Below are 17,109 nucleotides of genomic sequence, written 5' to 3' on the forward strand. Positions count from 1 at the left end.
GTACCAAAATGTGAAAGATAAAACAATAAAGCTTCTTGATGAAAACATAGGAGGAAGTCTTTGTTACCTCATAGCTGGCAAAGATTTCAAAAAGCACTAACTATAAAAGAAAAAAATATATAGCTGAACTTCATTAAAATTAAGAATTTCTGTTTATCAGAAGATACCATTTAAGAGAATAAAAAGGCAAACAACAGACTTGGAGAAGATATTTGCAATAAATATTTCCAGCAAAGGTCTCATGTCTAGTGTATATATAAAGAACTCCTTCAAATCAATAAGAAAAAGGCAACCCAATTTTTTTTTAATGGGGAAAACAACAGCACTTCAGCAATAAGGGTACCCAAAGGGCCAGTAAGCACATGAAAAAATATTCAACATTATTACTAATCAAGGAAATGCACATTAAAATCACAGTGAGATGCCGCTTAAGCATCTCACTAAAACAGCTAAATTTAAAAAACTGACAATAACAAGTCAGTGCATTCTCACAGTTGTTGGTAGGAGTGCAAGTCTGTATGTCCAATGGGAAATGGTTTCGTTGTATCTCATAAAACTAAATGTATGCCTACCTTAAGAACCACTACTAAGTGTATACCCAAGGAAAATGAGTGCATATGTCTATCAAAAGACATTTACATGACTGTTCGTAGTAGCTTTATTTATAGTAACCCAAAACTGCAAACAATCCAAAAACTCCCTATCAGTAGGAGAATGGATGAATAAATTGTGTGTATTCACATGATGAAACATTACACATCAATTTTTTTTAAGAAGAATGAACAAATAGTACACAAAAAACATCTGGTTTCTTGAATATTAGATGTTGTGTTGAGTGAAAGCAGGTACAAAAGGGTACATATTATACACGTAAGAGAACATGCTGTTTGATTCATTTATATGGAGTTCAAGAACAGGCAAGGCAGAGCTGATCTATGGTGATAGTCACAACATCACATCAAGTGGTTACCTCTGGGGTTGGGGTTGGGTTGCCCAGGGGAACCTCTTGGGGCACCAGAAATGTTCCAAATGTTTTGTATCTTTAGATGAGTGGTGGTTACAGGGGTATATACGTATATAAAAACTCATTGAGCTGTACGCTTAAGACTAGTGCATGTTACATACTTTATGTATTTTTTATCTTAGTAAAAAGGTAAAAAATAAATTTATATTAAACAGTTTAGCTGATGTAAATAAAATGGACAGTTGGGGTAACTTTTATGAGGTAACCTAAAAAAAACCAAAAGACATATACTGTAAAGGTTTTGTAACTCTCAGAAAATATTAATTCATTAACATTTTCTGATTTTTTTTTTTTCTTTCTTTTCAGCCCCTGACCTTTTTGAGCCTGGGAAATGCTTACCTTGCTCTGAAGAATATCAGTGGGGCACTTGAGGCCTTTAGACAGGCTTTGAAATTAACTACCAAATGCCCAGAGTGTGAAAACAGCCTGAAGTTGATTCGCTGTATGCAGTTTTATCCTTTTCTGTACAACATCACCTCTTCTGTTTGCAGTGGTAAGCAGCTGTTAAATGCTGGCAAAATAATGAGTTCAATCAGGATTCCTGTTTTGATCAACAGAACACAGAAAATGATTTTATTTTTCCAAGGTTTTTACATAACCAGTGTAATTCTAGATACATAGGAAAGAAATTAATTAATAACTTGCTGTGTACATGCCTTGGAGCATTAGGCTTAATTCTCTCCCAGAACCCTAGTTTGAGAAAGGCTGATCAAAGTATATTCGACTGGGATTGATAAACTGTGAGATTTTTTTCTCTCCCCCAAATCTCTGATGTTCTACAACAACTGATATTTATGGTAAAAGACTTTTTTTTCTGCCACAAATTCAAACGGTGTAATGAGATTTGAAGCAGTGTTTCTATCCTCATTCACCGAAGTACAGCCCCTTGTCTTTGAGTGGAGGTGGTGTGGACCTTCACCGCACCTTTCAGGCAGTCGTCCGACGTGAAGCGGCTATCTACTTTGCATTCTTCCGCTTCCTCCCACAGGCACCACGCATGTGTACATATGTGTATACATACACACGTGTGCAGCAGTGTGTCCACCTGGGTCAGAGCTACTTGAGTTAATGTCTCAACTATTGTAAATTTCTAAGAGTTCCATGATATTTTTTCTTCAATATTTTTTTATTGACGTATAGTTGATTTACAATATTGTATTAATTTCTGCTGTACAGCAAAGTGATTCAGTTATACATATTTATACATTCTTTTTCTTTGAATTTTTATTTTTTTATACAGCAGGGTCTTGTTAGTCATCAATTTTGTACACATCAGTGTATACATGTCAATCCCAATCACCCAATTCATCACATCCTCACCCCCACCCCACCCCCTGTCACTTTCCCCCCTTGGTGTCCATACGTTTGTTCTCTACATCTGTGGCTCAATTTCTGCCCTGCAAACTGGTTCATCTGTACCATTTTTCTAGATGCCACATATATGAGTTAATATACGATATTTGTTTTTCTCTTTCTGACTTACTTCACTCTGTATGACAGTCTTTAGATCCATCCATGTCTCTACAAATGACCCAATTTCGTTCCTTTTTATGGCTGAGTAATATTCCATTTTATATATATTCCACATCTTCTTTATCCATTCATCTGTTGATGGGCATTTAGGTTGCTTCCATGACCTGGCTATTGTAAATAGTGCTGCAGTGAGCATTGGGGTGCATGTGTCTTTTTGGATTATGGTTTTCTCTGGGTATATGCCCAGTAGTGGGATTGCTGGGTCATATGGTAATTTTATTTTTAGCTTTTAAAGGAACACATTGTATGAGCACATTGAATATAAGGAATACATTCTTTTTTTATATTTTTTTATTTATGGTTTATCATAGGATATTGAATATAGTAGTTCCACGATATTTGATTATTATTTAACCTTCACTGGAAGAAAAAAAATGAGTTTAACTTGGATTATAAGTGGTTCAGTTTATATACATGTGAATCCTCAGTACCTTGCTTTTGTAGAGCACACAGTAGATGCTGTGTTTAATGTTCAAATTAGATTATAATATTCAACCAGAAGACTAGCTCAGCTCCTTCACTTCAGGTATTTAGAAGAAGAAAAAAAGTGATACACACTTCATTAAGTGACTTGTCTAAAAGACATCAGTAATTACTAGATTTGGCACCCAAACTGATTCACTATACCAGACTGCCTTAGGATTTTAATGGAAGGCAGGAAGTCATTTTAAATATCAGAGCCCTTTTTTTAGTGAAGAAACGAAAAATCTCTCAGACTCTATAGCTCAGTTGTAGATCATTGTTGAGCAGCATCTAAACTAGAATTCGTACATGAATGCTGAAGGCCTAACGGTGTTTTTTTAGCAAGGCAGTATAGTGGGGTGGCTAGTTCTAGAGTCATACAGATTCATGTTTGAGCCCTGGCTTTGCCATTACTATCTTTCTGTTCCCATTAAAGTAATTTGTGTCCTAATCTATAAAATGAAAGACAGTAAAATTTCATGTACTTTTTGGGAGGATTAAATGAGATTATTGTCACAGAGTAGGTGTTATGTAAAAGTAAGCCATTAGAAATTCATAATGAATACAGAATATGACTCTAAAGGTTAAGGATCTTTATCTTCTTACATAATACTAGAAAATATGTTGTGGTCTTTAAAGTTTTGTAGGTTATATCTAAGGACAGCCTTATAAACAGGATTTCACCTTTTTTCAATGAGCTGTTTATATTAATAGAATTTCTTATTTTCTTTACTGACTATCATCTCCCTCACTTCTCTTCTTTTCTGTTATTGGGAAGAAGGGTTTTGTATGTATATAGTGATCCTTTTCTAAAAGCCTTTTCTCTTGTATTTGTTTTACATGCTTTTGCTTAGTATTTTAGTTTCTTGAAATTTATTGTTATTTTATTTCACTGATATTGAGAGAGGAAATTCAGTTGTCTTAAGCTCTTTTTCCCCTGGAACATAATCTCAACTAGCCCAGGGAACTATTAACTTGAAACAGATCTTTCTCAAAATTGTAGTATCTGATAGTCCAGGTTATTCCAAGAATATTTTTTTAATTGCTATTTTTTTTTTCCTGCTCACTTCTTTTTTTTTTTTTAATAATTTTTAAATTTTTGGCCGCATTGGGTCTTCATTGCTGCGCACAGGCTTTCTCTAGTTGCGGCGAGCGGGGGCTACCCTTTGTTGCAGAGTGTGGGCTTCTCATTACGGTGGCTTCTCTTGTTGCACAGCATGGGCTCTAGGCACGCGGGCTTCAGTAGTTGTGGCTCGCATGCTTAGTTGCTCTGTGGCATGTGGGATCTTCCCAGACCAGGGCTAGAACCCGTGTCCCCTGCATTGGCAGGCAGACTCTTAACCACTGCGCCACCAGGGAAGTCCCCAAGAATATTATTGAATCTGATACAATAACTATAAAAGAAAATAATTTGACTTGGGAAGAGGGAATACCATTTTTGGTTCTTTCAGAGAGCTCATTTAAAAAAAAATTTTTTTAATGAAAAAACATTAGCTCTTTTTACATTGTAATTAATTAGCTTAGAAAAGAATCCAACGTCAGTAAATTTAAGAATATTGAAATCTTATCAAGCGTCTTTTCGGACCATAACGCTATGAGATTAGAAATGAATTACAGGGAAAAAAACGTAAAAAACACAAACACATGGAAGCTAAACAATATGTTACTAAATAACCAAGAGATCACTAAAGAAATCAAAGAGGAAATTTAAAAATACCTAGAGACAAATGACAATGAAAACATGACAATCCAAAACCTATGGGATACAGCAAAAGCAGTTCTAAGAGGGAAGTTTATAGCAATACAAGCCTACCTCAAGAAACAAGAAAAATCTCAAGTAAACAATCTAACATTATACCTAAAGCAACTAGAGGAAGAAGAACAAACAAAACCCAAAGTTAGCACAAGGAAAGAAATCATAAAGATCAGAGCAGAAATAAATGAAATAGAAACAAAGAAAACAATAGCAAAGAACAATAAAACTAAAAGCTGGTTCTTTGAGAAGATAAACAAAATTGATAAACCATTAGCCAGACTCATCAAGAAAAAAAGGGAGAAGACTCAGATCAATAGAATTAGATATGAAAAAGGAGAAGTAACAACTGATACTGCAGAAATACAAAGAGTCATGAGAGATTAATACAAGCAACTCTATGCCAATAAAATGGACAACCTGGAAGAAATGGACAAATTCTTAGAAAAGCACAACCTTCCAAGACTGAACCAGGAAGAAACAGAAAATATGAACAGACCAGTCACAAGCATTGAAACTGAAACTGTGATTAAAAATCTTCCAAGAAACAAAAGTTCAGGACCAGATGGCTTCACAGGTAAATTCTATCAAACATTTAGAGAAGACCTAACACCCATCCTTCTCAAACTCTTACAAAAAACTGCAGAGGAAGGAACACTCCCAAACTCATTCTATGAGGCTACCATCACCCTGATACCAAAACCAGACAAAGATACTACAAAAAAAGGAAATTACAGACCAAATCACTGATGAATATAGAGGCAAAAATCCTCAACAAAATACTAGCAAACAAAATCCAACAACACATTAAAAGGATCATACACCATGATCAAGTGGGATTTATCCCAGGGAGGCAAGGATTCTTCAATATATGCAAATCAATCAATGTGATACACCATATTAACAAATTGAAGAATAAAAACCATATGATCATTCAACAGATGCAGAAAAAGCTTTTGACAAAATTCAACACCCATTTATGATAAAAACTCTCCAGAAAGTGGGCATAGAGGGGACCTACCTCAACATAATAAAGGCCATACACGACAAACCCACAGCAAACATCGTTCTCAATGATGAAAACTGATAGCATTTCCTCTAAGATCAGGAACGAGACAAGGATGTCCACTCTCACCACTATTATTCAACATAGTTTTGAAAGTCCTAGCCACGGCAATCAGAGAAGAAAAAGAAATAAAAGGAATACAAATTGGAAAAGAAGAAGTAAAAGTGTCACTGTTTGCAGATGATATGATACTATATATAGAGAATCCTAAGAATGCCACCAGAAAACTACTAGAGCTAATCAATGAATTTGGTAAAGTTGCAGGATACAAAATTAATGCACAGAAATCTCTTGCATTCCTATACACTAATGATGAAAATCTGAAAAGAAATTATGGAAACACTCCCATTTACCATTGCAACAAAAAGAATAAAATACTTAGGAATAAACCTACCTAGGGAGACAAAAGACCTGTATGCAGAAAACTGTAAGACACTGATGAAAGAAATTAAAGATGATACCAACAGATGGAGAGATATACCATGTTTTTGGATTGGAAGAATCAATACTGTGAAAATGACTATACCACCCAAAGCAATCTACAGATTCAGTGCAATCCCTATCAAATTACCAGTGGCATATTTTATGGAACTAGAACAAATCATCTTAAAATTTGTATGGAGACACAAAAGACCCCAAAAAGCCAAAGCAGTCTTGAGGGGAAAAAACGGAGCTGGAGAAATCAGACTCCCTGACTTCAGACTATACTACAAAGCTACAGTAATCAAGACAATATGGTGTTGGCACAAAAACAGAAACATAGATCAATGGAACAAGATAGAAAGCCCAGAGATAAACCCACGCACCTATGGTCAACTAATCTATGACAAAGGAAGCGAAGATATACAATGGAGAAAAGACAGTCTCTTCAGTAAGTGGTGCTGGGAAAACTGGACAGCTACGTGTAAAGGAATGAAATTAGAATACTCCCTAACACCATACACAAAAATAAACTCAAAATGGATTTGAGACCTAAATGTAAGACCGGACACTATAAAACTCTTAGAGGAAACATAGGAAGAACACTCTTGACATAAATCACAGCAAGATCTTTTTGATCCACCTCCTAGAGTAATGGAAATAAAAACAAAAATAAACAAATGGGACCTAATGAAACTTCAGAGCTTTTGCACAGCAAAGGAAACTTTAAACAAGACGAAAAGAGAACACTCAGAATAGGACAAAATATTTGCAAACAAATCAACAGATAAAGGATTAATCTCCAAAATATATAAACAGCTCATGCAGCTCAATATTAAAGAAACAAACAACCCAATCCAAAAATGGGCAGAAGACCTAAGTAGACATTTCTCCAAAGAAGACAGATGGCCAAGAAGCACATGAAAAGCTCTTCAACATCACTAATTATTAGAGAAATGCAAATCACAACTATAATGAGGTATCATTGAGGTATCAATGAGGTATCAAATGGTACAATGAGGTATAATGAGGTATCATTGAGGTATCAAATGGTACAGATGAGCCAGTTTGCAGGGCAGAAGTTGAGACATAGATGTAGAGAACAGACATATGGACACCAAGGGGGGAAAAGTGTGGTGGGGTGGTGATGGTGGTGTGCTGAATTGGGTGATTGGGATTGACATGTATACACTGATGTGTATAAAATTGATGACTAAATAAGAACCTGCAGTATAAAAAAACAAAAAACATTATCCCTTTTCACATTGTAATTAATTAGTTTAGAAAAGAATCTAACGTCTGCTAACTCCTAAATAAATAGTTACCCTTAATGGAAATATATGCATTTTCTAGGTTTAAAAACTCATGGATAATACTGTACTAATTTCAGTATTAAATTTTTCTTTAACAGTGTTTTTGCATTACTTGTTTCCACAATAATCCTATTTATTGACGGTTGTTTTGCTGAGTTCCAGCTTTGAAAAGCTGAAACTTGAAAGAAGCAGACGCCTCTGTCAAAACCATGAACTTCTTACATTTTAAAACCTAACAGTTGCATTTACTCCAGTTATCTCTGAGCTCTACTAAACGGTTGATGAAAAAGGAGACAAAACCTCTGAGTAATGATTAGCATTTCTGTACCTTCAGATGATTCTGTCTGCCCTTTACTTTTTCATTTTTGCAATATTGAAAGAAGCTTCATAAGTTATCTTGTTTGACATATCTTTCTAAAGTTTTTATTATGACTTTAGAAAGGTTTCAAGAAGCAAGGCTTGTGATTCTGTTTCCAATAATCAAGGAATTCATATTTGTTTTGTAATACTCATAGTTACAGTTTATTACAGGGAAAAGATACTAGTTAAAATCAGCCAAGGCAGAGTCCTTGAGGGGTACAAATACAGAACCTCCGGTTGCCCTCTTCCCATGGAGTCATGGACAACATTACCTCCTCCCAGCTATGATGTGTGACAGTACACGTGGAGTATTGCCAACCAAGGGAGCACACCCCAGCCTTTGGTGTCCAGAGGGTCTTTTTTAAATTTTTATTGGAGTATAATTGCTTTACAGTGTTGTGTTAGTTTCTGCTGTACAGCAAAGTGAATGAGCTATACATATACATATGTGCCCTCTTTTTTGGATTTCCTTCACATTTAGGTCACCACAGAGCATTGAGTTGAGTTCCCTATGCTATACAGTAGGTTCTCATTAGTTATCTATTTTATACACAGTATCAATAGTGTATATATGTCAGTCCCAATCTCCCAGTTCATCCCAGTGCCCCTTTTCCCCTTGGTATCCATACATTTGTTCTCTATGTCTGTGTCTCTATTTCTGCTTTGTAAATAAGATTGTCTATACCAATTTTTTCAGATTCCACCATATATACATTAATATGCGATATTTGTTTTTCTCTTTCTGACTTACTTCACTCTGTATGACAGTCTCTAGGTCCATCCACATCTCTACAAATGACCCAATTTTGTTCCTTTTTTATGGCTGAGTGATATTTTAAGGAATTAATATTGTAATTGGGTTTTTTTGGACAAGATTTAAGCTGCCCTTATACACCCTTTTTCCAACCTAAAAAATTCTCTTATGAAAGCCTGTTTGAGAAGCTACCAATTTAAAAGCTTTTCAGGTGAGCTTTTCAAGATCAAAAATAGTTAAATACTCTTGGAAAACATTTTAAAAACAACTTTTCTGACCACTGTTGTTAATCTTCCCTAAATTATTTTCTTTAAAGATCCACATTAGACACTGTTTTTATAGCAACTGTAATATAGTGTAATGTCTTGGATAGTATGAACTGAATGGTAAAATTATCAGTAGTCTTTTAACATCAGTAAGTATTGCTTTTCATATATAATCTTGGAAATTTTTCACACAGCTTTTTAGTTTATGTTTCTTGGAGTATATGCACAGGTGATGTATTTAGCTTTGAATACTGATTCATTCAGCTTAGAAGTACATAATCATTATGCTCACAAACTTTTCTTACTTGAAAGACTTTATAGCTAAAAATGTGTCAATTAGTGCAGAATCATTTATCTGACAGTTTTCCCAAACTTTGATTAATCTAGATAATCCTCTTATTTACTGCCATTTATTAGTTGCATTTGTTCTTATAGAAACTGCTTATCATCATCTCTCTCTCTCCTTTGAATAGTACTTAATAAATTCTTTTCTTTTATAGGTATTTTTATATCAGCATTACAGTTTCAAGGATGCTGGGAAGGAAAACATAATAGATTTTTTAATTGCCAGCTCTCAAGTTGACTGTGAAAGAGAAGCTAGTGCTTCCAGTTTTGATTAAACATTTTATTTTGGCAGTTTTTAAATACATACTTTTTGTCCACATTTATTGGCTTGTTATTTTACAATTCAACTTAAATAGAACTGAATTGGCCACTTGAACAAACTCATTTTTCAATAACAACATACTTGGCCTTTTTTAAAGTAAAATGGAACCTGTTAAATAAACTTACAATGCTTTTGAGTATAAGTAAGGTCTCTTGAGTGCTCAACACTAAAAAAGAACTTTTTAAAAATTGAAAATAACAAGGTGTCACAGAAAATGGGATTTCATGAAGCAATAATGATTATATTCTCTAATGATGAAAAATGGAAAATAATTTATAATAAGCAAAACGTGGATATTAAATCTGTAATATTCATGATAGTGGATTTTCCAAGTGTTTATTACTTAAGAGTATTTTCTACGTACTTTCATTCTTCAGTTTCACTGATTTGAAAATTAAAAAGTTACATCTAAAAAAGATGCTTTCTACTACTTAAGCAATATACATTGTTCTATTATTATGTCTCTGATATGCATAATTTTAGTATTCTTCACTCAGTATTACTTTTCTTACATTAGAAAAGATAAGACCAACGGAAGGTTATATTTGTTAGACTTCATTGCATGCGTATAGGTATGCTGCTAACAATGGCATTGTTATTAACTGAGTATAATTAAGCATCAGCCCCACAATCGCTGAACACTGGTCTTTTCTTAATCCGCTGAGACACCTACCCACTTAAAATTATTGGCCCAGATCTTTAGAAATTATGAATAAATGTTATACAGAACTCAGACTTTAATGACTAGGTATGGTTAGAATTTTATATACATTTCTCTATAAAGTGTATTTCAGAGCTTTCACCACCATAGAAAAAAATAGAATTTCCAAATCACATACATGAGCTTTAATATCTGTTCCACTGTGCAGAAGAATTATCCTGTGTTGTCTTTTTTTTGTTTGTTTGTTTTTGTTGTTGTTGTTTTTTGCGGTACGCGGGCCTCTCACTGCTGTGGCCTCTCCCGTTGCGGAGCACAGGCTCCGGACGCGCAGGCCCAGCGGCCATGTCTCACGGGCCCAGCTGCTCCGCGGCATGTGGGATCCTCCCGGACCGGAGCATGAACCCGTGTCCCCTGCATCGGCAGGCGGACTCTCAACCACTGCACCACCAGGGAAGCCCCTGTGTTGTCTTTATAATGTTTCTGTATTTATAGCATCTACGTACTATTTACCTAAATCTTATGTCGTTTTATAACTTGTTTCTTGCCTGTGGTTTTAGTCTGTGTTCTTCCACCCAAATTTCTGTAGATTTATAACTTGTAGCTTAAAGCAATTTTACATGGAGTTCAGATTTTGAAGGAAAAGAAATCCTGCATTTTGCTGCCCTCCTGTGGACTATCCAACACATTCTACCTGCAGTTAAGGACCTGCTTTATCACATTCTTGATGAGAATTAGTGAAGATATCTGCTTTACAAAAAAAGAAAGAGGGCTTCCCTGGTGGCGCAGTGGTTGAGAGTCCGCCTGCCAATGCAGGGGACGTGGGTTTGTGCCCTGGTCTGGGAGGATCCCACGTGCCGCGGAGCGGCTGGTCCCGTGAGCCATGGCCGCTGAGCCTGCGCATCTGGAACCTGTGCTCTGCAGCGGGAGAGGCCACAATAGTGAGAGGCCCACGTACCGCAAAAAAAAAAGAAAGAAAGAAAATACAGTCTGAAAGACACAGTTTTTATAGCATTTTTAATATGCTACAAGTTAGCTTACCTCCATTTATTTTTGTTGGAAGAATGAAAACTGGTTAACTTTTTACAGGCTCAGAATCCTGTAGGTGCAGGTGCATCCTGCAACAAAGCTAGATGTACCTCTCTATATGTAATATGTATAAATTTTTATACTTCTTTACTTAAAGGGCTTTAATTATTTGGTTAACAAACAATCCTTTGATAAGCATCTATATGACGGTGAGAGAAGGAATAAGAAAGTGCCTTTTTTATGAATCTAGAAGCAAAAGTTATGATTTACTCAAGTCACAGCGTCAGTCATTGGTAGCACAGAGACTGAAATCTGAGTCCTCTGTCTTGTAAGGCCAGTGTGGCTCTCATGCGTAATTCTTTTATTCTCAAGCCATAAACTATTCCACTGCCAAGACGGAAAGAATTCATATTTGTAGATTCTTGAGTCATTTTATGAAAGTAGCATAATCACTGCACTTCGTATATCATCCCTCAAAAGAGATACATACATCCCTATATAAAACATGCCTCTGAACTATATTATGGGGGACAGTCATAATAAACCCTAAAAGCACATCTAAAATGGTCCGTTTCAGTTTAGCGTGTCACTTTCCTCTCTTCTGTATTTTGCATCATTAGATTGCTGTAATGCATTGGATTGTACACAGAAGATCTGGTAGCCGTACTTGTAATATTCACTCAGTAGGTAATATTTGTCTTTTGGGATTCCCAGCATTTTGGTTTCATGAGCAAAATGGTTACCTTTTGTTTTCATAAGAAGTTAAGACATTTAGGCAGGTTTTGTTAACCAGTGGTTTTACACTTCAGCCTCCGAAGGACATTTAATATGTATATAAATACTTCTTGGTTTTTAACATGAATTTTTTGTCCAGCATGCAAAAAAAATTGTTTTCTTTTGAGGAATGAGCCTGTTGGCCCCTGCTTAAGATCTTTCTACAGTTGTCCTCCAGTCATTATAGATTGTTAACCTGGCCAAATAATATTTAAGAAAAATGAAATTTGATAGTGGATATAACCTTCTAAAGCAATAGAGTATTTGTTTTCTTTCAAGCAAAGGGACCTGAGTATGGCTTATTTATTCATTCATTTATTCAACTAATGTCTACTATTCTAGGAACTAGAAACCAAACAAGCAAGCAAAAAACTCCAAGTCTTACGGAGCTCCATTCTAGTAAAGAGAAACAGAGCAGATGATAAACATACGAAAGAAGTTATTTAGTACGTTAGCAAATAAGTGCTCTGGGGAAAAATAAATAGAGCAGGAGGGTTGGTGTGATATTTAAATTGGATTGTTAAGGGAGGCCCCATTGAGAAAGTGACACTTGAGCAAAGATTTGAAGGAGGTAAAGGGTTGGACCATGCAGGCATACAGCATAAGAGCATTTCAGGCAGAGAAAATAGTTGTTGCAAAAGCTTATGCAAGGAGAGCTTTTCTGTGGTTTGGTGGTGTTGGAGGAAATGAAAGCAGAGACGAATGGGAGGAGGGTAGAACCGCATCTTTACTGCCTTACAGACCATTCTAATAATTTGGGCTTTTATTCTAAGAGAAAGATGTATGATTTGGAAGGTTTTGAGCATTAGAGGAAAATTATCTGATTTACGTTTTAACGGGATTCTTCTGGCTGCTCTGTTGAAGATAGATTGTAGTCAGGTAATGGCACAAGCAGGAAGACCAGTTAGGGTGCTGTTGCAAAAATGTAGGTGGGGCTTCCCTGGTGGCGCAGTGGTTGAGAGTCCGCCTGCCGAGGCAGGGGACACGGGTTTGTGCCCCGGTCTGGGAAGATCCCACATGCCGCGGAGCAGCTGGGCCCGTGAGCCATGGTCGCTGGGCCTGTGCGTCCGGAGCCTGTGCTCCGCAACGGGAGAGGCCACAACAGTGAGAGGCCCGCATAACACACACACACACACACAAAAAATGTAGGTGAAGGATGATGTTGCCTTGGACCAGTGGGGTGAGAGGGGAGAAGGTGAGAAGTGATCATCATATTTGGGGTATATTTTTGAAGGTGGAACCAATAAGACACTACCAGAGGAAGTATGGGAAATGAAAGAAGCAGGGGTCAGGGTGACTCCTAAATATGGGACCTAATCAACTAGGTGCTATTTAATGAGATTTTTAATAACCAGTGGTGCTATTTAATGAGATAAAGTCTGAGGAAGGAACAGATTTAGGGAGAAAAACAAGTTTGGTTTTAAACAAGTTTCAGTTGCCTTCTAAATGTTTAAGTGATGGTATTGGGTAGGCAGTTGGGTATATATGAATGTCATTATGGTCAAGGAAGAGCACCAGGCTAGAGATGAAAATTTGTGAACATGGACATACGAATTGTCTTTTAAAATCACAAAATTGGATGAACTTACCTCAGTGATTAGTATAAAAAGAAAAGAGGTCAGCGATTAATTACTAGGGCATTCCAACCAACATTTAGTGATTGGGAAGAGGAAGAACATTACAGGAGTAGCCAGTAAGACAGTAGGGAAACCAGGCAAGTGTTCTGTTCCAGAAGCCAAGCGAAGAAAGTGTTCCAAGGAGTGGTCAGTTATATCGTTATTCTTATGCTACGTGGATATATCCTAAGCTTGAGTTGGATGAGGACAGAGACTAAAGCATCGGATTTCTGAACATGGAGGTTGTTGGCAGTCTTCTAAAAGTTTGTATTAAATGGCTTGTGAAGTAGGTGAAGTGGAGATGGCCAGCAGCTCTTTCAAGGAGTTTTGCTGTAGTGAGGAGCAGAAAAATGGGATTGTAGTTGTGGGGGAATGTGGGATCGAAGATATTTGGTTTTGGCTTTATTGTTCTAAAAATAAGAGGTATTGCAGTGTGTTCCTATAGGAAATATCCAGTAAAGAGGAAGAAATTGAGGATGCAGAAAAAATTGTAGAAGCAAAACTCTTGAATAAACAGAAGGGGATGGGCTCCAAGGCACAAGTGTAGTGTAGAGGTTGTCCTTGAATAGGAGAAGGTACAGTTTATAGGTATAGATGTAGGTATGTTGGTGCGACTTTTGATTACTTCTCAGTGAAGTAAGAGGCCAGTTGTCAGATGAGTGTGAAGAGGGGCAGAGGAGGTTAGAAATACAATGAGAGAGGAAGGGCTGAAAACAATGGACTCAGAAGGTGAATTGAATAGAGAGGTTTCTAATTTTGATAACTGGATCATGTCAATGTCATTAATTTAGAGAAGGAATATGGAAAAGAAATTACCTATGCCTTCATGTGTGGCTGGAAAATAAGTTCAGTGATAGACATGTTCATACAGAGATGCCACTGGTTCCCTCAGATTGTTCAGGGTGAGAAGGAAAGTCCTAGAATGGAATCTTAGAAAATACTAGCGTTTAAGGAGCAGAGGCAGTGAAAGTGAGTAAAGAGAGGTATTGGGAGAACCAAGAGGGAGCTGGGTCTTGAAGGTCAGAAGAACAGAGAGTTTGAGAAGGAAAAAGAAATCAACAGTAGCGTGTCCTATATTGGTTCCTAAAGTAGGGTACAAATATCACCAGAGGCACACGAGCTTTTAGGTGGTACTTAGAGTAACATTTTTTGATTTTAGTATTTGTGGCTTATTCTAATGGGCATTAGAAGAAATAAATAACCAGCACATCAAACCTGTAATTCATGAAAAGTGGTACTGATTTTCCCTTTTAACATAAATTAATGTAAGATTAAACAGTGACTCCATTTAAAGAAGAACATTGCATAAATAATGGTACTGGTACCTATGGGAAAATCACGACAGTAGTGGACGAATGAATAGTGTGGGAAGCTCTGGGTTTAACAGTTTAGAAAATCATTTGGTGACCTCATTTTATCAAAAGTATTTTGTGTGAAATGGGGAAATATCTATACTAAAACAAGAATAAATTTTAGGAAAATAGAAATATTAAAGTGAGCTCTCTATGTATAGTTGAATTACTTTTAGAGTTACTGGCATAGATTCTAAACTATATAACTTTTGTTTCATCCTGTCACTGTGTAACTAAAATAACCTTAAAGCAAATAGTTAATGATACCAGGAATCATTCTTTAGATCATATATAATAGGACACAAATAAGGAAGACTTTAAAAAAATTCACTTATTAGAAACATGAAAAAGTAATTTGTGTTTGGAATAAAATAGTAGAAAACTTTGGCAGCTGAGTGAAGAAGGAAGGCATTTATTAGGCCCAGCATGTAATACACACAGAGCAAGTGGTTTTATTCTGTCTCTGGGACTCTTGGAACTGAGTCACTGCAGCTTGGTTGTGATGTTCCAAGAGGACTGTGTCCAAGGGCAGCAACTAAGCAGTCACTCTAGATATTTGAGTAGCACTTCTTGAAGTCAGCTAGGAGGTTAGCACTGCAGCTTGTTACTCAGTTATGGAATTCTTTTGTTCATTACCTTAAAAAGAAGAAGTTGCAAATTTATAATCTGAGTTACAGAGCTTAACACTTCAGGTGTGCGAATGGTCTTTGCCAGTGTTAGGGTTACTATCTTGAGTCTCCAGTAGGAAGTGAGTTACACTTTTGAGTTTGTAAATTAAGATCATGGTTCTGCTTCCTTTATGCTCTGTATGTAGTGCGGGGACACCCACTGGAAGGCATCGTTAATCATATTTTGTGAACACTTACCTACAGATAGGGTTGGAAAGTTACACTGAGACATCTTTCTTTGTGTATAGGCGCCATTCTGCGTCAGGAACTTACTGTGGTTTCCTGCATTCACATCACTGAGGTCACAGTGATTGTACACACCAGCAAGAAAAATGAAGGATGAGCAAGATGGGGTCTGTTTTATCTAGCCCCCACTAATTATTGAGCAAGATATTTTTAATATGGTTTGTCACTGCAGTAGTACCTGTCTCCTGATAGGAACTGAAGGGGGCTAACTTCTAGTTATAAATACTTTGTGTGTAGTAAGTTAGGCAAGTTCATTGGATGCTATCTTTTTACATCTTCAGTTTCCATTCATTGTTGCAGATGTTTTTGGGGATATTTCAGTTTGTGATGTTAAGCTTTGCTATCTCATATAGCAAGCATTTGCATGACTCCTTCCCATTCAAAAAGATTATTCTAATTGGCAGAACTCTCCCTCCCTCCCTCCCTCCCTCCCTCCCTCCTTCCTCCCTCCCTCCCTCCCTCCCTCTCTCCCTCTCTCCCTCTCTCTCTCCCTCTCTCTCTCTCTCTCTCACACACACACACACACACACACACACAAATCCATGCTACATTAGAGTGGGCTCTTTTTTAAGTGACCTATGCCTCAGAAAATTCTTTACGTGCACTGCAAACCAACTAGTTGAAATGAATTCCCAGTTTTGGAGTTCTTGTTTGAAACAGTGAGTACCAGCAGTTCCCTGGCAGTCCAGTGGTTAGAACGCGGTGCTTTCACTGCCGTGGGCCCAGCTTCAGTCCCTGGTCAGGGATCTAAAATCCCACAAGCTGCAAGGTGCAGCCAAAATAAACAGAAAACAAACCAAAAAAATAGGGGCTTCCCTGGTGGTGCAGTGGTTAAGAATCCGCCTGCCAATGCAGGGGACACGGGTTCGATCCCAGGTCCAGGACGATCCCACATGCTCCAGAGCAAATAAGCCTATGCACCACAACTACTGAGCCTGCGCTCTAGAGCCAGTGATCCACAACTACTGAGCCCGTGTGCCACAATTACTGAAGCCCACACCCCTAGAGCCCATGCTCTGCAACAAGAGAAGCCACCGCGGTGAGAAGCCCGCGCACCTCAACGAAAGAGTAGCCCCTGCTCGCCGCAACTAAAAGCCCGCACGCAGCAATGAAGACCCAACTTAGCCAAAAATAAATAAGTAAAATAA

General features: G+C 37.1%; 1 protein-coding gene across 3 annotated transcripts in view; it reads left to right on the plus strand.

Moving 5' to 3' along the window:
• Positions 1 to 17,109, plus strand: part of TTC17 (tetratricopeptide repeat domain 17) — a 153,597-nt gene that overhangs the window by 67,983 nt on the left and 68,505 nt on the right. For all 3 annotated transcript variants that reach the window (XM_019948320.2, XM_019948321.2, XM_033860486.1), the window contains exon 16: positions 1,331 to 1,517. In XM_019948320.2, coding sequence (XP_019803879.1) covers positions 1,331 to 1,517 — 187 coding nt within the window. The remainder of the gene's footprint in view (positions 1 to 1,330; positions 1,518 to 17,109) is intronic.

This window comes from Tursiops truncatus, chromosome 8, assembly GCF_011762595.2.
Source record: "Tursiops truncatus isolate mTurTru1 chromosome 8, mTurTru1.mat.Y, whole genome shotgun sequence".
NCBI lineage: Eukaryota > Metazoa > Chordata > Mammalia > Artiodactyla > Delphinidae > Tursiops > Tursiops truncatus.